Genomic DNA, 25,484 nt, shown 5'->3' with positions numbered 1-25,484 from the left:
AAATGATGTTGTGAGACATTCTATATTTTATCCATTCTATATTTCTATAAACGAAATGTCCACTTATTACAAATCAAAACAACTGCGAGATTCGATGAAAATATAGATTTCCTGTTTTTTTTCTAGTGCCTCCGAGTGCTCCGGTTCTTGAAATCCATTCTGTTTCGCCATCATCAATTACAGTTGGTTGGACCCAGAAGGCAACCTTTGGTAATCCTGTAAGAGGTAAAAACTCTGCTGTTAGTAATTGTGTTGATTTATTTCTAAGGAATTGTACTTCCTACTAGACAAAGATAAGGAGGGGAATCAAAAAAATGAAAAACTGATACAAAGCAAAAGCATTACTTTGTTTAAATTATGCAAGTATAAAATATTAAATATGTATTATTTACACTTAACAAAAAAAATACGACAGCCAATAATATTTTCACAAATGTCTCGTTGTTGAGATATTTTCTGCAATGAGGATAAGCCTATAATGTCTCAATGAAATATTGTTGAGAAGATAATAAAATGATTATTTCTCACGTTATTTTCAGCCATAAATAATTGATGTTTCTTCTTCTTCTCTTGGTTTTATTTGAAGAATACCTGATGCATCACAGGAGAGACAGCAACGAAGCCTGGATGGAGACTCCAATTTCCACCCAGCGCCCAATCTACACAGTGAAAGGGCTCACCTGTGGAACCAGCTATCAGTTCTATATGACAGCTCATAATAGCGTGGGGAAAAGCGAACCCAGTGGAATACTTAGTGCACGAACAGAGGGCGCTGGTGAGTTTTATCTGACTTCTTTTCTACTAAAGGAAGCGTTTATATTTTTTTTTTTACCCCTTGAAATGGGCAATACTTTCCTCCCGAGATGTTTCATCAGAATTTTAGTATCTTTTTTTTAAAAAATACAAATTTTTCATTATAACTGCAACACGTTGCGAATATAATTATATAATAAACATAAAAGCAAAGTGAGTGTTATGAAGTTGCCATATACATTATTATTCATATAATATTCATTGCAATAAACCAAAAAGAGATAGCAGAATCAGTCATAATATTCCAAAAATACACAACAAAACTTGTAAAGCAAAATCAGCAGTAAACCACATTCTTTCCATCGACGCCCACATTGTGAATGAAACATCCTAAAGCCAATCCGGAAATAGAGAAAATCGGATTTAGATATGTTAACACATTTTGAACCAAAATCTCGTGTTTTTGAAACTTGCGAACATTTAGTAAACGCCAGTATTGTCAGTAATTACCGAAATTTACAAAGCCGTCAGAGAAATGATATTCAGAATTACTGCTGGCTCCGTAAGTATGACACACTAGAATACAAAACTGCTTACAGTAACACAGAAAGTAAAGACAATTCTGATTTGTTTCTACGATTCCAATGGCATTATCCACAAAGAATTCGTTCCGCCTGACCAAACAGTCAATAGTGAGTTTTATCTCGAAGTTTTGAAGCGATTGATAGCGAGAATTCGTCACGTACGGCATGAATATCGTAATGCAGGCAGCTGGTCACTTTTGCACGATCATGCGCCATCTCATCGTTCGCACATTGTGAGACAGTTTTTGAACAAAAACCAAGTTTGTTGGTTGGATCACTCGCCATATTCACCTGATTTAGCACCCTGTGACTTCTTTCTCTTCCCCCGACGTTCATTTGCCGATGAAAGGAAAGCGACACGACACCATTGAAAACTTTCAAGGGACAGTAACCACGACCCTCAACAGTATCCCAAAAACCGATATAAAAAACTCATTTATCGAATTAATTGACCGTGCCAAACGAAGCTGAGGGAGAGTATATTGATTCAAATAAATGATTTCAATAATTATAATTGGCCTGTGTTTATATTTTATCAAAAGTTCGGTTCTTTTTGGGCAGAGGGTGTATAACATCTTGCAAAAGATGTTTCCACAAAATACAAAATACAATCATCCTAATAGATAAACGAAATTCTTGAATTTCGTTTTATCTCTCTATTATGAAAGGAAATTTATATAAACGATAGTATATAATTTCATAGTTTTAACGTTAACATTTCTGGCTAGATGGGTGAAGCAAAATTGCTTTTCATATTCCCCTTTGTCTTGTAATGGAAGAACTTTGAATGGAGAGTTTGTGAGCTATATGCTCGCCCAATGAGGGCAGTGAAATTAGTTGTGTTCAGCTGAACTTAAGATAGACTTTGGTCTTTTATATTTGTTGATTTCTGCTTCATTATATTCCGAGGCTTCCTTGATTAACGGGTTTGGATGGTTACTTGTCTTGGTAAAGAAGTTCTCAGCTAGATTTATGAAAAAGGAAGAGATATACGGGATATTAACTTCTCTATGGATCTGGGTGTTTCTTAGAAACCAAGGGGCTTCCAGAATCATCCTCAGGCACTTATTCTGTAATCTCTGAAGTTTTACAATGTTTGAATTTGCGGTGTGGCTCCAAGCTGGGGATGCGTAAGTGATGACCGCTCGAATTGCCATCTTGTAAATTGTTAATTTTGTTTGCGTGTCCAGTTTACTTTGTCTGTTGATCATAGGGTAGAGCTGTGCTAAGACTTTGGATGTCTTTGAGGTAATGTAACTAATATGTTTGCTGAATAGGAGTTTACTATCAAGAATCACTCCAAGATATTTAACTTCAGTCTGCCATGGAATCTTTACTCCCAATAGATAAATATCCTCCATGGTATGGATTTTCTTCTTTCTAGTAAACAATATAGCTGAGCTTTTCTGTGGGTTAGCATGGATCCTCCTGTCTGTCATCCACTTTTCTAAAATGTGTCTGCTGGTTTGGAGTCTTTTAGTCGCCAGTTTTGGGAAATTTGATAGTATGTGATTTGATAGGTTATATACTATCGTCATTATCAAGTTCCTGATATGAACCATGAGGAGGTGTACGTTATCTTTTATTCATTATTCTTTCTTTGTTAAACGCGCTTCAAAAATTCGCTCTTTCTTTCAACGTATTTTCTGTCATATTTTAAAATATTTTGCTTCTTTTATTTCATTTCTGCTTGCTTGATTGCTTTGTCTTTTTTTTCTCTTCCCTTTCGCCCCATTTCATCCCATCACTAAAAATTCTAATATTTATTCTTGTAAACCCTACTGTAAACAGTAGCGATTTCATATTAATTAGAGGAAAGTAAATTTATTAACACAAACACTTATTGTTTGGTCTTTACACTAAGTGTTAAAACAAACAAATATTAAAAAAAAATGAGCACACGTTTTTAGATTCAACATTTTGGGCCACGTTTCATGTATGCTTTCATCGTACGTTTATGGTTAAAAAACATAACAGACAAACAATTTAAAACAAAAACGTGTTATGGTGATGGTACAAGATGAAGGCGAACTCGATCTCCAATGCCATTAGATTCACTTCCTTATGAACTCCACTAATTTTTCTTCTCAGAATAAATTTTCTGAACGAATTACAATGATTTCTCCTATCTACTCGTATGCTGTCCATGCTAACTTTTACAGGGAACATTTTGAACTACGCATGCGGAGCATTGATTTTAACCCCGTTAACAAGTTGCAGACGGTTCTACTCAATCCCGAAGATCGAGTAGAATTTTGTCCCATCCTGAATTCCGTGCTCATGTGGTCTTTCGCGTTATGGGCAGACTGCTAGATCGGCTGTTGCACGCTTAGAATAGCAACAAGATTACCTTCGTTTTCCGGTCTTGCGACACATATTTTTCAGGCAGGGAATCCATCGGGGAAAAAACGAAACTTTCATAAAACGCGTTTTTATGAAAACAGCCGTGAAGTTCTCTTCACACCATCAAAATTTAAATGTCTTACTCAAAGTTTCATTTTGGGAAGTTTAACTCTTTTTACTCGATATGTGATCGCATTATAAATGGAGGGAGCTTCTGGAGTGGTCTGCCAACATTGTAATCGATGCACTTTTTTGTTTTTCGATTGTCTTCTCTTTTTAACCCTAAGACTGCATTGAAATTTCTACACCAGGTTTCCGAAAATTCTGTATATTTATTAAAGGAAAAATACTTCTTCGAGTGTTGTTTATATATGAAAATTTAGTGTTGTGTATGCTCTTCCACTTATATCGTTCGTCCTATTACAATTCGTTACAAAAACAGTTATATTTAAATTATACATTAACGAAAATGAAAGCTGTACTCAGTGCTGCTGAGATATTACTGTTTTATTTCCACAAGTTTCGTAGAAATTTCAGTAACGAGCGCTGCTTGCGTTTCTGTTAAATTATACGAGTATAACACGCATACAATTTCTTTGAGAAAATTGAAGCAAATGTGGCTGAAAAAAAATATACACAAAAGTAATCGTTCTGAAATTTCTGTTATATGCATTCTAGTTTGTTGGGTGTTTTGGTTTTTTAATGAATTATTATAATGTAGGCGTTTCTGGAAATCAGGAAGTGCAGATCCTGAAAGGCCTAATTGCTTGATACCTCTCCTACCTTTCCTTAAAAGCATTCGCCAAAGAGGCACTCGCAGCGTATTCCTTTCACTCCCTACACGCCGTGAAACGAACTTGACCTCGCATCCTTCCTGATCAGGAAGGATGCGAGGTCACCCTTAGCTCCTGGAATGGCGACACCTGTCATAAGCCGAAATTTCTCCTGTATCTTCATTGTAAGAACCATTTACTAGCTGCTTTCTTCTGTCATTTCTCAAACAGAAGAAGTCCACGCTTCTGTTTGTCTTCACATGCGAAGCTCTACAGACCAGATATAATAAACAGCGTTACGTTACTGAATGTCTTCGACTGTTTTCTGATCTCCAAGCACCCAAGTGACCATATCTGGTCACACGGGCTCTTATCAAAGCCTTGTAAAGTGGGAGAATAACTTCCTTATACCTACAAGTTGCGTTCTTTGCGGCATTGCTCTTATCCGATGTGATGTCATCCGATGAATGGCAATAACCAGCTGCACGAGGAGTACAAAAGAGCCGACAAGAAAGTGAATTGCTTGTCTAGGGAGTCTTTTCCATGTGTGATCAGTAAAAGAGAGACTGATAATGAAGGATAGTACTGGTAGAACGATGGGTACAGCCCGCTGGGAAGGAAATACAGTAGTCAACCTCTTGAATGTGACATCGTGCGGAACTTGATGACATATTACAAATGTCTTCTGGGAATGTTCCAAGATGTTAGCAAAAGAGCATTGATACTTTTTTAACGGGAGTCTTAGACCGGGCCAAATTCCAATGGAGTGGAAAGAGGGCAAAACTGTTCCCCTTCATAATAAGGGAGGTGTTAAGAGTAAGGCTTTAAATTATAGGCCATTCTGCGTGTCTGGAGTTGCGGTTGAATTGTTTATAATTCGGTTGATAAAAGCAACATACTGTTTGATAAACAACTTGGGCTTGCTAAAAAAGCCCATGCGGAAAAGTTCGTGTTTTAGCAGTCTGCTTACTCATGGGAATGAGGTTTCCCATGAGTAAGCAGATTATCACATATAATCAATTAAAGAAATTTCAATAGCTCAATGTTTTCTCCGAGGGAAATTAACTGCGCTTCACTCATTTGCGATTGTACACATTTACGAGAAAAATTAACAATCTAAATAATATCTCCTTAAACTAAACAATTTAGCAGTTCGATAGGGAATTCTTTCTTAATTCACAAACAATAAATGAATATGTAGACTCGCATGGGTCTCTTCCTATCTTGTATGTGTCTTCCGTCCTTCTTTCTTTATTCCGGCGCTTGAGTGGGGTTTCTTTCCTCCGTTCCGTGTTTTGGAATTCTCCTCGAAGCGACACCAGCCACCGATGAATAGTCGAAGCAGCAGGCGGGATATAAGGTAGGCGTTCCAGCATCGTGAACTGCCCGGCAAAGGATTTCTGCATAGGCCTGGTTGCACTTATTGCACTACAGGACCTTTGCGGCAAGATTTCACCTTATCGCCTCGGGATATCTTCGGCTGTGACTGGAACGACGTCGGTGGATGGGTCTCTCCACCCTCCCCTCCGGAACTTACACCTCTGGACTTCTCTCGTGGATGGTTCACTCAGGATGAAGAAAACACCCCTAGCGCCCCCGTGCGAGTCTTGCTAGTAGTTTGGAGAACCCTGTATAATGTTTCTCGAAAATTCACCGACAATCTTACTTCCTTTACTCCTTAATCTTGCCTACGGGCATTTCTTTTTTATTCGCGCCGCGCCCTTTCAATATTGAGCTAGAAGGGCATCTGCGACGGGTCTTGCAAACAATCTTCAAAAGCCATGCGAAATTTTGGGCGATGCTCTTGGTTTCAATACTTCTACATTCCTTCTTAAACAATGAGCGAGTTAATTCCCTTTGGGCTTATTTTGCTTTTTATACAGATAGCTTTACATAGAGAACTAAAATATACATTTTTACAAGAAAATTTAGGTGAATTCCTACTGTAAACAGTCGATGTTTTTAGAGAATTTATTTTGGCAACACCGAATTTTTACAGCACTTCGTGATTTGGGTGTTGTGACCTCACGTGTGAAGTGGAATAATACTTATACCAATAAGTATTATTCCATTAACAGAATAGGACTTTGCCGAATAATAATTCACCCTGCAATGTTTTCAGGGCAAAGTGCACTTAGCAGCATTAAACCGACACTCATTTGCCTTTTAGAATCGGCGCCTGCCGACCATGTTTACTAAGGTTATCCTACCGCTCCTTCCACGTAGCTAAAGAACTCTCGGATTTCCTTCACCCTATTCATTCAACTTCCTTTCGTAGTCCGATTTCGCTTTTGTTTCTGTTATCACTCGCTTGATTTGTTCTTTGGACTACTCATCACGTTTCACGCGATACAAGTTGCATAACGGTTTATTTTTATATTGCTCGTGCTTTAAAGTCATCCATTTCAACCCCTCCGACGAATTCTCAATCACTTGTAGCTTCCTTCAAACATCCTTGTACTGTTAATTCCCCGACCATGTACTTTCTCATGCCATGGCAGAGTTGCAAGCTGCCTTAGTAGGTTATCATAATCAATCGCTTTATAGCTGCACGTTTTGTCCCTTATAAGTGAACGTATGCTCTCGCATGCGTTGTCACTTCGTGACCAAACAGTTACTTTGCTTACGAGTCCGATTCTCTGATGTTATTGTATCTAATCTAATATTCTTGCAGTAATTTTATAATTATCATTGAATTCATTAACCATAAAAAAAGTATCAGTAAAAATTCTAGACAATAATAACACATACATACAAACACCTGTCCTTATAATGACTGGCTTAAAGGGGCGAAGCAAGAATGCTTTTCATCTTCCCCGTTATCTGTAGAGGACAGTGTAGGGAGAAGATTATTCAGCTATTAAAGCTCTGATCATGGCAAGAAGGTAACACAAATAGCCGAGCTTCGTGGCTACAGCATTGCCATCCATTACCCTACAAGGTTATCCATTGACTGCTCCAGACCACAACAAATCCTTGTAAGAGATGCAAGTTTGTTTATATTAAAAGCTTATATTCTAGAAAATGGTGTTTATTAATTTTTAAACATTTTAATCCGGAATTTATAAGGAATATTTATTTTAAATTATATTCTAATGTATAATATTATTTTTAGAGTAATTTTATTAACAAAATAGATATAATGAAAATTTTAAGATTCTTTCATAATTTTTAATATTTTTTGAAGGCTGCCATTACTTGTCAATCTATTTACGAATGATTAGATATATTTTAACTTCGGTGTAGGCTAGTGCCATCTCCGTTTTAACTTGAGTCTTCCAATATTCCTTACAGCGCCATTGTCTCCTGCGAAGGAAGATTTCATTTCCGTCAGTTCCAACGAGGCAACCCTAAATCTCGGGAGATGGAAACACGGTGGATGCGAAATCACCCACTACATTATCAAATTGAGGCAAAAGTTCCGCAGACCTTGGCGCACCCTGTCCAGTAACGTACCTTCCAACCAATCGCATTTTTCGATTTTTCAGATAATTCCTGCCACTTGGTACGAACTCCAGGTGACTGCCCACAGCACAGCTGGAGCAACGGAAGCGCACTACGAATTCAAAACATTAAATGTCACCGAAGGTAAGAAGAAAATCTGCTTTCTTTTTTGGATGACCTTCAGAGCAGTTAATTTATGACAATCAGAATAAGGTATGCAAATTAATACATTCTCCAGTCCCTGTAGTAAAAAACATTGAGTCATTTTATAACTGATCCAAGTCAAAGTGAGGAAGAAAAACATTTCGAAACGGTACAAAACTGTATTTTAGAAACGACAATCAACTGCATACAAATCTACAATACCTTTCTTTTGTTATGTATGACGTCACCATGCAAGAATGCGATTCCATTGTTTGCTCATGGCGCTCAGCCAGTTGATGTGTTTAATCAACAATACTGTATTATTGCGTAATAGTTATAACGTGTTATTAATATTTGCTGTTAGTGAAGAATGTGAAATTATTTCAGTACTTAATTTTAAATACATGTAACGGAGTATTAAGATAAGTATTAATTAATAGTTCATGATATATTAAGAGTATAACGAAATAATTTTATTAGAATTGTTACGTTATTCCTCTTACAAATAATTTTTACCTTTTGGATTTATTTTAGTAATCTGTTGTTTGGAGAGGGGTTCATTATTAGAGTTGGGTTACCTCCGCTAGTGTTTGCTTTCCTTCCGGTATTCTTGTACACCCTCACTAATAATAATTCCGTAAAAATAGCTTCGTCCTACCTTTTGGTCTGCATAATGTCGTGTTCTTTAGCATTACTTATCTCCTGCATATATTTTCATTTCTATTTTCGGATCCACAGAGAAGTTCCAACTTGAAGCAAATTGCGTTCGTTCGCTCGAACGAGAAAACGAAGCTGCAATTTTGTTTATCCTGCAGCGTATTGTAAACATACCCGCGACGCAAGTCGAAGATCTATCTCGTTCAACTCCATTTATTATCTTGTGTGTGTGTCTCCGGTAAACCATTCATTAAAAGAAAGAACGTGCGCTATTTCTACCGCACCGCTATTGATTGAGATGATAGCCGAATGTTTATAAGAACGCAGAGAAAGAAATGATAAATACAATAGTTCTTGTCCGTGTTCTTGGCTAGTTAAAGGTTCCGTTCGGGGAAGGGAGAAAGGCACGTGACCGCTTTAATTAAACGTTGTAAGGCAGTCCTTCCTCCAAAATGCAGATCCAATTCCCGTGCGATAGTTAGAGATGCAGTTCTCTATTGGTGTGTTGTTGCAGATGCGCTATCCCATTGCCGGACGGCAATAAAGAAGAAATTAATGCGCCCGACATATTGAACTACTTTTTTGTTCTGGATGGAGTGTTTCTTAATTTCGCATTACGAACACGGCAGAAAGTGAATCAATTCCATTCCTATTTAGTTCAGATTTTCCCTCCAAACTCGCGGGATTACCTTCGAGTGCTGCCGTAATTCGCGCAGCTCACTCGCTTCGTTTTTGTTCTCTAATAGCGGACAAAACGTAGCAATCCGTCTACTTTGTTTCTTAAGATGCTTCTCAAGGAAGATTAAGAGCTCAAGTAACGATAAATGAGGAGATTTTCCGCTCAACTGACACGAACAAAAAACTTTTCCAGTAAAGATATATTTCTAAGAAAACAGCGCACTTTCTTTATTAATAAGTAAATGGAAAAGAATGTGGGTTGCCTTCTTTCAATTATTTTTTTGAAACAGAAAAAAGTGAAGGCGTTTAATTTAGTTTCGGATGAATAGCATTAATGGTGATGGCTAATCCAAGGAAAAAAGTTGGCCGCGTGAAGTACGAACAGTCTCGAGCGCTCTATTTACCATTCTTCGGAAGCTATTAATTTTAAGTCTCGAAATTTGCATATCTATTACATACTGCAAGCTATTCTTATACGTACGATACTCGCGTGCATAATGAAATGGAATCTGCCCGATATCGGAACACATCAGATTAATAGTCGTCTGCTATTATTAGTAATACTACAACAAATATGGTAATTTGTGCTGGTTTATCTAACGAATTTTATAAATCTAATTTTATGTTTTTTAAATAAACGAATAACTTTTTTTATATTTATCCCACACGCGAGAGGTACAAGAACCTTTAGTACATCAGTGCCGTGTGTGAGGCAATTTAAAAAAAAAAACAAATGTGCTCATACTATTGTAGAGACAATCTAATAGCCATTACTATGCGACATCGTTGAAGACTTACGACAATGATGACACAAAATCTGCGGAAATTGTAAACCATAATGGCAACTGTTGCCACATCGGAAGCCACCCTTTTCATCGCTTGTTATCTTATTGCCAATGCTTATCCCTGAAGAATTCCTTGAATGGGCCATCGTACCTTCATTGCCGAGTCACACACTAATTAACAAAGTGTAATTAATACGAACGCATCAAGAATTGGATTCCGAGCAGGAAACACTTTGAAATGCTGTGAGTGTAAAGTTGCATGCGTGCATTGTTCTCCTTGCGCTAATGTCAATAGGCTCTTTGATGTCTCGTGCGCTTTACATTCTATTTTAACCGTACAAGGATCGTTTAACACGTCTCGCGGTTCTTCGACCTTTCTTGTATTCGTATTGAGCGCGAGATGTTATTCGAATGCGTCGACGAATGAATGTTTGAAACACCAACGGAGTAGCAGATTTTAAACATTGGCAGCCCAATAGACAAAAGACCGATCCCAGTGAAAAGTTGCGATTTTTAGGTGGTGACGAATGACAACATAATACCCACTTGTTTATACAATAAACAAAGTGGGCTAAACGCATTTATTTAGAAAAAAACATAACACATTTGTCTCTTAGGTGAGACATCGATGCACACTCCATTTTATGTCGTTCAAGGGGAGGACCGCGTTTTCTTTTCCTTGGCAGTGCGGAAAAATTCACTAAGTTTATATCCAAGAAAAATGCCTCGAACATCAGATCGGATGCTGAGTTCTCTCTACTAAAAGTTTGTCTGCTAAGAAACAAGATTACTGCATTAGGAATGAATTCTCTAAAAAGGCTACGTAATGATCGCGAGGTCATCTTATTGAAAGGGGATAAAGCAAAATTAATGCAAAATTTGGTGCATGACGTTATCTTCTGTAACGTCTAAAGTTGACAACGCAAAAATTTAAGAGGACTCGAGGTTAAACTGACTAAGAATAATAAAAAAATTCATAATTAATTTCAGTTCAGATTTTCAGATAATTAGCAGTAATGATTCAATGCAATATACATTAATTCCATATATATTCCTCAGTGATAAGTTTAAAGCCCTGAAGAGGCGGTTTTTCTGGTTATGTCCTTTTCAAATTACAGATTTACTTCCTTCAAACACATACCAGCGCGCGCACAATAATTCAGGGGGTGGGGAATCCGAGATTATCATTGAATGTGAACTTAAAAACACCTTAAATTCTTAAACCAACTTCTGTTTTGTTGAAAGAGGACCAAAACGATCAGGCATAAATATCTTAATTAATATTGGTTAGTCTGGTGATTGTGCGCTTCGCAATCATATACTTGGGAAAGGAATGTCCTAGGTTCGATTCCCGTCGATGACTTGAGGAGCTTAAGGATCTTCCTCAGCAATAGCTAAGTTAGCCGGTCTTGGGCGTGGACAGTAGGGTTTTTTCTCCAGTTTATCCTGGGGTTTTTCATCCCGCAAAGCAGGCAGACCGGCCTTGAGGACTCCACACTACAGGACAGAGGATACACCGGGGTGTAGGGCTGACCACCTTACCCTGTGAACGGTTTCAGGAAGTATTATTAATTATTCAGTTTCCTTGAGCTGCTACCTCTTCTCATCTACTACAATAAGATTCCATTCTAAAAACGTAAAACCTGGGGGGGGGAAGCAATGGGCAACCTCAACGTTGGAACTTGGAACTTCTTTGGGAGATGGACCGAGTCCTTGACTCTTTATCCCTTCACCTGATTTTAGCTTGTGTATGAGAGGATTATTGTGGGTAAACTACCCGCTCATTGTGAGCATTGTAAGCTGTATTAGCTTTATCTTGCGATGGAGGATTTCGGTTTTTTGTGTTTGAAATGATCTGAGGGTTTGTAGTCTGCTGCCTGTTGAATTAGCTGATTTGGGTGATTATCTGTGATTGCGAAGAATTTTTCTGCAATGCCTATCATGTAGGTCTTGATATCTGGAAGGTTGGCTTCCCGGTGTAACTGGAGTTCTCTCATGAACCAAGGGGCATTAAATGCCATTCTTTGTTCTGGATCGTCTGTAATCTGTAGATGTTGCTTTTAGCTGTGTGTCTCCAGGTTGGTGATGCGTAAGTGAGTTGTGGTCTTATCACTGTTTTGCAGAGGAGGATTTTGTTATTTATGTTTAGGAAGCGCTTCCTGTTCAAACGTGGACATAGCTGTGCGATTGTTTGACTTGCTTTGGTGGAGATGCTATTTATATGTGTGTTGAAATTTAGACGTTTATCAAGATGAACTCCTAGATATTCGGTAGAGTTGTGCCAAGGGATGATTTTTCCAAACATTTTTATGCTTGTGTTCGGTTCTGCTTTACGTCTGGTGAAAAGTACTGTGGAGCTTTTTCCTGGATTGATGGCAATGCGCCATCTGGTGTACCAGTCCTCTAATTCGTTGAGTGCTCTCCGTAGCTTGTTTGTGGCCAGATGTGGACGGAGGGATCTGGCTATGATAATTGTGTCATCGGCATAGAGGGCGGTGATGGATGGGGACAACTTGGGGTGAGAACCTTATAGGACTCTTGCCATGACTATCCTTTCTGTGGATCTGATTCCATTCAGTTTTATTTTAAATTTTCGGTTGCTGAGATATGATTTCATAAGCAGAACTAGTGGTTTTGGGATTCCTACTCGGTGTAGTTTAAAATTCAGATCAAGATGCCAAATTCTATCAAATGCTTGTGTTATGTCCAAGAAGACTGCGCCAGAATGTTGGTGCCATTCATACCCTTGGGTGATGTATTCAATGATTCTATAAATTTGGAGAGTTGTAGAATGCTGTTTTCTGAATCCAAATTGCTCTTCTTGTATGACTCGGTTGTTATCTGTTGCCTCTTGAATCTGTGTTAGTATAACGCGTTCGGGTATCTTGCCTACACATGATAGAAGGCTGATAGGCCGATAGTTCTGTGGGAATTGTGCATTTTTCCCAGGTTTTGGTATTAGGAAGACATCCGCAAGCTTCCATCGCTCTGGGAAGTAATTTAGCCGAAGGATGGTATTAGTAATGGCTACCAGATGCATAACCCCTTTACGTGGGAGTAGCTTGAGCGCCTTGTTCCTTATACCATCTGGATCCGGAGCCTTTTTGTTGTTTAGTTTTTTATGATGTCATATATTTTTGTTGGTGACACTGATTTGTTGTTGGGTTGGAGTGAGGTGCTTTGAGTTGTTATTTTACGCACTTTTTTTATGAAGGTTAAATCTACATTGGTATAATTGGGGCTGCATTGTCTTTCTAAGCTGTCTGCAAATGTTTCTTCCTTTTCCTCATCACTGTAGGCGGCTCTATATTCTCCTTGGATGGGGGAAGCGTGTTACGTTTTGAACGAAGCGCTCTCATCATTCTCCACAATGCCTGATCCTCTGTGTGTAATTGGTGTATTTTGTTATTCCAGAGTTCGTTACGGTGATCCTTTAGGGCATACCGAACCTGGTTTGTAGCTCTATTAACTGCCTGCTAATCTTCGGGATCCAGTGTTCTGTGATATTTTCTTCTTAACCTGTTTTTCTCTCGGATAAGACATTTATGTCCTCTGGGAGTTTATTTGGTGGTGCGCATTTGGTTGTATGTGTTACCTGTGATACTGCTGTCAGTACTTGCTTTTCAAAGGTTTTTTCTGCTTTTTCTATGTCTTTAGTGGATGTTATATGTGGTACTGGGCCAAGAATTTCTTGGAAGGCTGAGGGAAGTTGTTCCGGTTAATAAAGGTGGAGGTCTCTTCCGTTAAATCTTGTGTGGTGCCTAGTTGCAATATGATGGGGTTGTGATCAGAACTTTAATTCGTTGACTGCATGTATTTGATAGCTGTGTGCTATGTTTCTTAATATAGCTATACCAAGTACATCAGAACGTTCGGTTGCTCCGTAGTGTGTGGGTTCTGTGAGTCCTATTATTGATATGTTTCGTGAAGTAGTATAAGAGTTGAGTATTCTTCCGTTGATATTTGAGTTTCTGCTATTCCACGCTGAATGTTTGGCATTAAAATTTCCATCACAACGTTCCTTAAAGTCCTTAAAAATGACACTGTCTTAAAGGGGCGAAGCAAGAATGCTTTTCATATTCCCCGTTATCTGTAGAGTATAAGGTGTTATTGAGCTATATATAATATAAAGCTCTGATCATGGCAGGAGGGTAACAGCAATAGCCAAGCCTCAGTTAAAACTTCATTGGCTACAGCATTGCCATCCATTACCCTCCCAGGATGGAGATAGAATCTCATCTCTCAGCCATTGCAACGTTCTTAAAAAGAACTGGGCGATGGACTGAGTCCTTGACTCTTAATCCCATCATCTGAATGAAGAGAATCTGTGTGGGTGGGGTGTTATTGAGCTAAAAGCTCTAGTCATGGCGGAGTAACGGCATTAAGCATTAACCGAGCCTCAGTTAAAACTTCATTGGCTACAGCATTGTCATCCGTTATCCTGGAAGTCCTAAAGAGGACAGGGAGTCAGATCAAACACCAGCTTCTGACATACCGCATATCTCCATCGCAACGTCCCTTATAAGGACTGGCTTAAAGGGGCGAAGCAAGAATGCTTTTCATCTTCCCCGTTATCTGTAGAGGAGAGTGTAAGGATAAGGTGTTATTGAGCTATTAAAGCTCTGATCATGGTAGAAGGGTAACAGCAATAGCCGAGCCTCGGTTAGAACTTCATTAGCTACAGCATTGCCATCCATTACCCTTCAAGGGTATTGGATTGAATGAATCAATCATCGCAACGTTAATCAGCATTTTGATCTTTTATTTTCTTGTATTTATAAAAATGTTAGGTGTAGGATGGATAATATCACATCATTCATATTTGTTTCCAATAAATTCCAAAGTATTTTATTTTATTACATTTTATAAATAACATTTAAACATTTTACTTATAATTATTTCTTAATATTTAAGTATTTTAAATATTTTCTACAAATCGAAAATGATATTACAATCACGTTATTGAAAGGACATTTCTGCTAACTAGGCTACTGTTTTTGCGCTTTCCACTTGTAACGAATTTAAAAATTACTTTAACAATGGAATTTATTTCTTCCGTTACCTGAATTAGGAGCAGTTGTTAGCAATTATTCTGAGATGATCTTTTGAATTAAACATCCTTCTCAGTAGCTTTTTATTAGTAATTAAAGGAAATTCGAATGTTTTGTGGGTATTTTCCCTGCCAACGGTAATTCCAACTTAGCGTATTTAGTTACAGCATTCATTAAACATTTTGATACACCAGTTCTTCCCGGTTTTTTAAGAACTTATTTTTTGTCCTTTTAAATTCGAAATGTTTGTCCTCTTTCTGCTGATATATTATTAATTGCTTTCGAGCAAAGCATCTGCCTTCTAATTTTTTTAACTGTTTACAGTCGCTGTTGTGTTGTTGTAATTTATTATTCCTTTAAAAACATCATTCCAAAAGGTACAGTATGATTTAGAGAGTTAAAAAAATTTAAAAAGCGAAGGCAACAGTTCAAAGGCCTCTGCAAACGCAACTCGATTCCCTGAGAATCTGGCGCACCGCAACTACAGTGGATGCTGACAATCGAACGTGCACAAAGTTTTTCATTGTTGAATATCAAAAAAAAAAAAAGAACGTAGCAGGTGTCTCTCTCTACATGTGCAGCGCCACCAAGTGGTTGGTTATTGAGCATCAGCTAAAGAAAACGACTGCAGAGTCACTTGATGCGAATGATCCTCACAGAATTTGTGATAAACATTTTAATGAACTGATATTTGTGGACAAAGGAAGGTTGGGGAAAGGCATAGCTGTAAACGTCCTTTATAACAACTGCGTATCCACTGGCGCACTCCACGGGGGGGGGGGGGGATGAGTTGAGTAGACGATTTCAGAATACACACTACACATTGCGTACGACCTATGACTGAGCATCTGCAGTGATCGCCAATACATGATACCTGCGATCTCCTGGCCGGCTTGGGCAAACGAAGTAGCGGTCGGAACGCAAGGCGAACTTCGTTCGCAGCGGCCGTGATTCCCGAGAGCTATAGGGGGTATTCCCACCTTATGTAGCCGCTAATTCATAAGTAGGATAGAAAGAAGACACGACACAACATAAATAAAAAATGATTTTTTAATTAGGAAAAGATTTTTGGAAATTTATCTAGTTTTTTTTTTCCTTTTTCGTTTTTTGGGGGCAGGGACCCCCTGGATACTTCACTGCTTCTATCAATGACGATATATGTAATTATTGTATCCAGTCCGCTATTGGACAGTTCGTTTAAAATCGGATTCCATAATAGCTTGTCTACTTCAGCCAAGAAATATTCTCAAAATTGTGAGAATTTTATAAAGGAATGGAGTGATATTGAAATACTGCATGCAGAAGTTGTTTTTAATATTGGGGAAATAACTGAGGAATCCGTTACATTTAAAGTCAAATCCAGAGACGATCAATTCTTAAACTGATTGCAGAAGACATGTTGCTTACCTCCGGCTTCTATCAATCCTCTCATGACTATCAATACTCTCACGTGACTGTGTTGCCAACTTCGCGCCCTGCACTTTCAATAATCACTCTAAGTTACAACTTTTTCCCGATCCAAATCTTTAGAATCTCGTGTGATGCCATCAGCGTGTCCGAAAGTCGTGTTATGTTCATTTCGGCTCCGACACCGTTGGTCGATGAGCGAGGCAACTTTTTTTTGCCTCAGGCCCTCCTCAGATTTTTGCGAGTCGCTTGGGATTCACTTTGATTTGATTCCTTGAACTTTCAGGAGGTATTTTGGTCTTATTTTTGCAGTTCAATCCAGATATTTGCCATCCCCCCGTCTCCCCCCACGATGTTGACATATCTCGTGTACGAACTTTCTACGAACTTAGTTAGGTCTGACGTAGAAAGTAAAAACATGTCTGTCTGTTGCGTGTCGCACACTGACGTCCCCTCGACTCTTTTGCAGCCAAATACGGTGAGGTTTGGAGAAGATGAACGCAGTCTTAACACTAAATGTATTTTTCGTAAGATTCTTAAGGGCAGATTTGGTGGAAATACTGAATGCGCAACACGTAAATCGTACAGCAAGAAAACACATGTAAAATTTTGTGAAAGCAAATAGTTTTGCTTTTAATGCGCCGTATAACATACACACTTTTGGTAGTTTAATTGAAAGGCACGTGATCTATGTTTACTTTAATTATCTAACTGGTTAATTAAGACAATAAACTTTCGTCGTCTGATGTTTTTACAAGCAAATGCTTACCACAAAACTGAGTTCTTCCGTTCAGTTGAAGATTACTTTTTAATGTTATAATCCCACTGGAATATCTTTATTTCATCTTACCCAACCCTTTCCCTTACTCGCATACACATGAGCTTTGTGTATTCTGTCTGTCGTCTTGTCTTAGGGCGGAAGTTGGATGTTGATTTTAATGGTGTTATTTTTAGACTGATTCAGTCGTAACTCAAAGGCTATTTGAGTTATCACTGATTTAACCAATTCAGGTCACTCGCATGAGATGCATGAATCTGTATATCAGCAAACAGGGCTATTTCGTGTAGCTAGTTTCAAAATAATTAACCGTTTTTTTATCCTAGTAGGGTAAGTCCCAGTCATCCAATATGTTTTTGGGCCAACCTAATCCAGGACGTTTCTTTTTTTTTTTTTTTTACACCTCGATTAAGGGATACTTTTCTGACAGTTCGAACGAACGAACAGAAAATGTCTAATACCCACACAATATTTTAAGGAAGCTCACATTCTGCAACATCAACGGAAATTTATCCAAACTTCCACGTCGTCATTGTTCGGTAGTAATAAAAGAGGATAAACTTGGCAAACGAATGTAGAAAGCATGGGTTTCAAACTGAATAAATTCTCAGTCGCACACATTACAGCTTTCATTGTAAAGAGGAAATACCGAATAAGTCAAAGTTTGAGTTCCCTATTGTGGTGTGGCCTTCGTACAACAATAGCCATGAAAGATCTATCGCACAAAAAAATAAAAGAATTTCAGCTAATGCGTTCCGTATAAAAGTTAATTTATAAACGACTATGCCAACTGGAGCGGCAACTCGAGTCACAATGCAAATATTAGACTGAACCTAAAGAAAAACGTCAAATCAAAATAATTGCTAAGCTGTAAAGTTTAGTGGACGCCCTTGTTCATTGACTTTTACAGGAGTTTTTTTTTTTTTTTTAGCCACTTCTGCTTGCAATCGATAAACTACATATTTTACCGGTAGGGTGCGCTTCTGTATATGTTGATTGAACAACAATGAAAATTGTAGTATTGCTAGCAATTAATTTCATTACGAATTGAGTAATGGAAGTTTCATTGTTACCGCCGATTATTATCTTTGTTTTTTTGATGCATTAAAAGAAAAATTAATTTAAAACGATATATTAAAGAGAAAAAAAAAGCAGTCTTCCTAGACTTCTGAATTATTCACACTAGCAGCATAAGTTATAATAAACACTGAATTTTAATGCCGCAAGCGTTCCTTCGTTAAGTAGTAATCACTGTAATTGCTGCGAAAGTACTCCACGTGCATAATTAGGCAGCATCATCTGGATGTAATTGGACTGGTGCCACACAGTGTTCGTTTTTCAGTGTGAAACCACGTAAATGAAACTCAGAAGTATACACGGTAATTAGTAATATGAATTGTTTCATTTGAGTTTGCCAGGTTTATTGCCGGTTGAAATATTCTCTAGAAAATTACCTTTCTTCGGCTTAATAGGCTGTAAGTGCATAATTATATAATTCGTCGCAGTGAACAAATATTGTGTTTTTCACTTTTAAATTAAGCGGTACTACTTTAGGAAATCGGTAGACAGCCCTTCTCCACTTTTCGTCATCACCCTTGTGCTACAAGAGAGGTAGCGTTCCTAATCCTAACGGATATTTATTTGCTCTTGTATGTTCTCTGGACTTTGCTGAGTTACTGGATTCAAAATGGAGTTTTTCCTTATTGTACGGAAAGTCCTTACTTGCCCTAAACGGTAACTAATGCTCCACTCGATGACTAGAACCTATCACGGTCTTTCTTCTGAAAATTTAGGAATTTGCCAAAGAGCTACGCAAGCCTGTGAATGCATAAAGTACAGGATGGAAATAGTCCATGAATATTGAGACTATATAGTTACAATTGATTAAATATTGATTTTTAATTGCATTAAAGATAGTTTTGGATTCGTAAACCATGAATACTCCAATACGATATACTGAAATATCCATAATACTTAGAAATATGGAATAAATAAGAAATAAATATCTCCTAAACATGGATTACTGCCGTACTTTTACTTGAGTGGCGTTTTCTATTTTTTGTCGTCATCTCATTCTGTTCCTTGTTGTATTTCCCAGTCAGATCCAAGGTGTGTGTGACAAAGAAACGTTGACTCTAATGTGGCGTATTTTAAAGACGTTTCATTCTGTTTTCAGGAAGTAAATGCAAACGCAAAGCAGCCATTTCTGAAATGCGACATCAAAACAGAAACTGCTTCTTAACAAACTCTCCCAGCTTTGTCACTAAACTCATATTGCTGCATGTTGACGTTACAAAAACACACAACACGAGTAGTCAACTACTAGCTTTTCTTGAAAAGATTTATTTATTTTTTTTATCAGTAATATAAAATATCCTCGGAGCCTTGATTTTTTTTTTTTTTTTTTTTTTGGCATGTTGCCAGAAAGGTGGGGCATTACATTCTGATCTGTGATGGGGCCATTTACCTCGCGCTGGCACCTTCCGCCTCAAAAAGCAAATAAAAAAAATCTACGGTCTTAAACATAATTAACGCTTAATCATAAGAGCTCTAAAATCCTTTAGGGCCTTCCAACTTTTGATGAAGTTAAGCCAGTCTTCGGATCAATAAGTAAGACTCGTAAACAGCTGTGTCCCAATAGCAATTTTTGTAAGGATTCCGAATATACCCAACTTGAGTGAAATTATTTGCGTACGGACGAACAAAAAGCATCGTGATTTTTGTTACTGAAACAGCAGTTGCCGCTCATTCACGAAATTAACTAGTAGTTCTTTCTCTTCTTTAATTTACTCCACCCACTAAGGCAGGGTTCCCCAAACTGTGTTCCGCGGAACACTGGTGTTCCGCTGGAAACACCAGTGGAATGTTACACCAGTGGAACACTGGTGTTCCACTGGTATAACATTTATTCACCTTCAGCGGAACACTGATGTTCCGCTGAAGGTGAATAAATGTTCCGCGAGAAGTTCTCCTGGAATTTGTGATTTTAGTTTTCTAAGCCTTTTTCATGAATAAATATTTTATAGCAGAAATATTCCGAGGAGAATAATATTCGTGAATATGTCGAAAAGCTCAGACCCAGAACGCCTAATAACATCTGTGTAGCAAACGTTAGTGACCAAGCCTGTATTTTTAAACGTGGAAGTATTCATGAATTATCGTTAACTTTCACACATCGAAACCTGTCAACAATCGGGAAAGAGAATACCGCTGTTTATGACCGATCATTAAAATTGCCTGCAAGCCGATTATAACAAATGGCGGCGTATCCTCTGTTCTCAAAACTGAAAGAAATAACATCTGTGTTGCAAATGTTAGTGACCAATCAGCAAGGAAGTATAAAGAAAATTTTTCCACTGAAATTGAAGATCAAAGTAATCTATATCCGGTTCTCAAATCTAGTAATGCTGGATACTTTCTTCGCAAGTTCGTATTGTAGGGTGAAAGTTTCGAAACCATAGTGCCGTGATTTTTTAAAAGTAATAGACCTACAGATTTAAATTTTCATATGAATAAGAGACAAGGGACTTTGTTTATTTTTGGTGTTAAAAAATCTCGTATTGAAGGTGTTTGTGACGCAACAGATAGTGATTCATCCACCTCCAGCGATCTCCAGGATGTAGGAGGGGAAAACTATCAGAACACAGGGAAAAAAGTCTGCATTCACTCGTAAGTACTTATAATCAGTGGTGAGCTACAAGGGGCTCGCGCGAGCCCTTTGTTAAATTTTTCTCAAATTTGCTAGCCCCTTGTTCTTCTTCTTTACTTTTTATTAAACAGAAAAAAAAACAATTTTTTGAAATATATTAAGCCACAAACTCGTTCGGTAACGTAAAAAAAATTAGTCTATTCGGCTGTGTATAGATTATTTTGAATTATTGTTTCAACTCCTGTATAACGAAAGTTCGAAAATAAATATGCAGTCGTATGGTAAAACCACTAGACAATCCGATGTTCGTAAAACTGTCATCAGCGGGTTGTTCCACTGGACATTAGTTCTGTGTTCGTCAGTACACTGATGTATAACAATTGTTTATGTTTAAAATTTAATAATAATAATAAATTTAAAAACTGTAGATTCGGGAAATTTTTCTTTTTATAATTCTAAAAGTATTTTTACCCGTGAAACATGAAAAGACAGTGAAATTTATTATATTAAATTTTTTGCCGGAAAACAAATAATGAAAAGTGATTCTGCTGATTCTACTGCAGTCGAAGATGAAGTTTGAAGTGAAGATGCAACAAGTTGGAGGAGAAAAGAAAACAATTTACCTGGTTGCTGGAACGAGAAGCAAGCATCGCATTTCTAAACGCAGTATAAGTGGTTAGAAGTTAAAAATGGTAAATTAGGATGTCGTGTTTGCTCAAAATATAAAAACTTAAGTGTTGAAGGAGAAAAAAGTTGTTTTATCATCAAAGGAATAAGTAGAAATGAAAATGGAAACACTACAGACTCAAGAACCGCATCTTTGCGTAAAAAGTTATCCAAACATAATGAATCATTTGCTCATAATAAAATCATAAAAATAAATGAAGAATGCAGCAAATCTAAATTTGATTGACAAACTAAATGAAAAAGAAATTTTGATAACTTCAGAAATGTTTATTTCTGTTTATAGTTTGGTGAAGAGAAACCGACCCTCCAAATTAAAAATGTTCCAGGATTTTCATTGCATTCTAGAATCTCATGAATCAGAATAGTTAAACATATTTCTAAACAAATAAAATTAGAAATATTCTCCAAAATAATAGGGGTAAAAATGCAAAATTTCTATAATAGCAGACGAATCGATAATGTTGTCAATTCGTCTGCTATTATAGAAAAAAAGTGTTTTGGTTATTCACATACAAGTTGAGCTCACTGAACCATGTATGATTTGTGTAGATCTTGCAGAACTAGAAAATACCACCACGAATGTATACATGCTACTATAATTGCTACTTTAAATTCATATGTATTTTCTGATAACTATATAAAAAATCATTTCATTGCATTTTGTTCTGATGTAGCTAGTGTAATGTTAGGAAAGAAATCAGGTGTTGCAATCAAATTTCTACAAAGATTTCCCAACGTTGTGATTTGGCATTGCACTCATCGTTTACACTTAGCATTAGACGATTCGATAAAAAAACATTAAAGAAATAAATCATTTTGAAATATTTATGGATAAATTATATGCTTTTTATCATCAATCATCAAAAAATCAACGAGAATTAAATACGATTGCAGAAGACCTTGGTATCGAAATTTTAAAGATCGGCCGTGTGTTTTGACCACGATGGCAAGCTTGCAGTTTACGAACGGTTCTTGCTGTGTGGAGAAATTACCGAACTTTATGCAAGCATTTTGCATCGGACGATAAATATAAGGGCTTTTTAAATCGACTTCTCAATTTGAATTTTTAAAAGATCTAGCATTAATGATCGATATCCTACGGGAATTATCATATCTGTCAGAAGCGCCACTAAGTCGCAATATAAGTATTATAAGGGCCAACTTCTTAATCATGCGAACAATTAAGGCAATTAATGATTTTAAAAATTCTGTAGGTTCTTATGAATCTAAAATTGATACCATGTTAAAATCAAAACAATTTGAAGAAATAGCAATTGAAAGCAAAGTCAGATTTCACAAACTACCCGCTAGAAACATTACTAAACCCTCTTATAACGTCTTTAAAGGATAGATTAATGCAGCAAAGAAATTTTAAACTTAAAAATGAAAATTATGAGGATTTGGAAGGTGAAGAACTCAAAAACATTTTAAATGTATATTATCCTGAAACATGGGGTATGGAAGAAGTTACGTGTCCATGGTTAGAAAGGGAGGGGGAGATAAGATCTTTAAATTTTATTTTGAAATATGAAAATAAAATTAATTTCGAAAGTGATTTTATTTAAAAAATATTATAGTTACTGTTACTACCATTTTACAAATAAGAATTCAGTTTTGATAATCGCATATAAATAAACAGGACTATAAAACAATGCCCTTTGATTGGTACCGTTGATTATCACTTGAAGTATAAAAACAAAAGAGAAATATAACGTATTTCAATATTATTGTGTTTAAATAATATTTATAAATTTGTTTGCGTTAGAAGTTTTTATGACAAACAAACAAATTTATTTTCTTTATAAACATCCCGCGAACATCCATTAGCGTTCACAAACATCCTCCCGCCTTGGGAATGGACGTTTGTGATTGTCTCTGGAAATACTAGTGGTGGTGGTTGGCGATAGATGGCAGTGGCGTAGTTTTTTTTTTTTTTTTTTTTTTTTTTTTTTTTTTTTTTTTTTTGGCTCGACGATGCGAGCCCTTTCTTAAAATCTCCATAGCTCACCACTGCTTATAATAATATTATAAATTTTTGGTGATCAGAATGGGATATGTCAATGAAAATCGGCACAAATTAATTTAATTATGTTTAATTAATGATCAATTATTAATTAATAATAAAAATCAGCTAAATTAACAATTAATTATTAATTAATGCATTACTAAATAACCAAGGTGTTCCGTGAAAATTTCAGGATTTGTGAAGTGTTCCGTCGCAGAAATGGGAAACGCTGCACTGAGGTGCAATAGATTTGAAATATGGCAATTTTCGCCTTCAGTAGAGTAACTATTTTCTGACCATAAAATTGGGACCCATGATTGAGTCCCAACTTCTCGTCAATTATTTCATTATGGAATACTAAAGGTTGTATATCAAATGCCATCTTCCTTAAAATAAAATCTTCCTTAAAATAAAATCTTCCTTAAAATTATTTTTAGCGATTATAAAAGTGTACTTTTACAATGATGACTTTTGTAGTATGATGAGAGTTACGTCGAAAACAATTCTTTAGAGCAGTGCTTCCCAAACTTCTAGATGGCAGGGCCCCCCTTTTTGCAAAAATTAAAATATTTCACGGCCCCCCCTCGAAAAAAAATCGTAATAGAGACATATATTATTATAATATTTATTGTATTTATATTCGATACAAAACATACACAGCGAATATTGCAAAAATCAAATGCAAATATTACATTTTTTGCCTCTTACCGTTTGGTTCTGAAGACGATGCGGGCTGTTCTGGTAAAATATGAAATACTCTCTCTTTTTTTTTTGTGTGTGTGTCTGTTTCTGCTTCTTCGTGGGATTTTTTTTTTTTTTTTTTTTTATCAGCCACTTATCCATCTCAGGGTTAAATTTTTTAACGTAGAATGGATCAAATAATATCACCACTTACCGATACTGGCACACCACAGACTGATAACATGAAATTAGTGAATATTACCTGAATAAGGGAATCCCCGGACCAGGAACATTTTTCTCTTTTGTGACTTTTCTCCCTTTACGGTAATTCAGCCTAACGCGAAACAGCCGCCAAAGGCAGGTTATTATGATGTGCATGTGATTGGTGCGGTATTAACAAAAGATCGCGCAACCGAAAGATAAAAGCATAGCTGACAATTGAGTTGAAATGCTAACTCTCTTCAACCGAATTCCATATGTGAAACTGTCATGACATTCATTATATATATTACTTAGTTTTAACACTTTTACGAATTTTAACATGTTCGGTTGAATTTTATTGCTGCCTTGGGAAATCGAGCTCACACACATCTAACTAATAACAATAGTTTTTAGTTAGATACCGTGTTTGCCCATGCAACATATGGTTTTGTTTCAGTCTCTACAGCATAGTTTCTATATGAGGGGACATGTGATTCATTAATTAGTGTGTTTTTATCCCAGTTGTCTCTAATTGCACTGTTTGTTGAGAAATATATTACACAGACTCCTCATACCTTATTCACTGGCATAATAAAAGTACTTGTTTTTATTGTCTCTGCAGTATAGTGGTTGTTAGGGCAGGGTGTTGTTTACCACTGCAAGGGAGTTACTATCTCCCCACATGAACTTGTTTAAGCTTTTTTTCATGTGTGAAGTATATGCGAAACTTTTATTGGTAACAGAAAACTAGCTGGGATGACAGTGATAATATAAAACGAGTTTCTTGGAGAGCATTCGAAGTAAATACAATTAACCACTGCTTTGAGATGAAACATGTGAATAAGCAATATTTACTAATATTCA

At 36.9% G+C, this 25,484-nt stretch overlaps 1 protein-coding gene across 1 annotated transcript in view; it reads left to right on the top strand.

The window, feature by feature from the left end:
* The window catches only part of LOC150095836 (cell adhesion molecule Dscam2-like), a 137,188-nt gene that overhangs the window by 85,981 nt on the left and 25,723 nt on the right, over nt 1–25,484 (top strand). The window contains exons 14-16 of the mRNA XM_090409145.1: nt 127–225; nt 587–775; nt 7,748–8,041. Coding sequence (XP_090265271.1) covers nt 127–225; nt 587–775; nt 7,748–8,041 — 582 coding nt within the window. The remainder of the gene's footprint in view (nt 1–126; nt 226–586; nt 776–7,747; nt 8,042–25,484) is intronic.

Source organism: Typopeltis vanoorti, chromosome 19, assembly GCF_054136105.1.
Source record: "Typopeltis vanoorti isolate ZY-2024b chromosome 19, IOZ_Tvanoo_1.0, whole genome shotgun sequence".
Taxonomy (NCBI): domain Eukaryota; kingdom Metazoa; phylum Arthropoda; class Arachnida; order Uropygi; family Thelyphonidae; genus Typopeltis; species Typopeltis vanoorti.
Note: the sequence above shows the minus strand (reverse complement) of the source record. Positions and strands in the feature narration are given on the sequence as shown.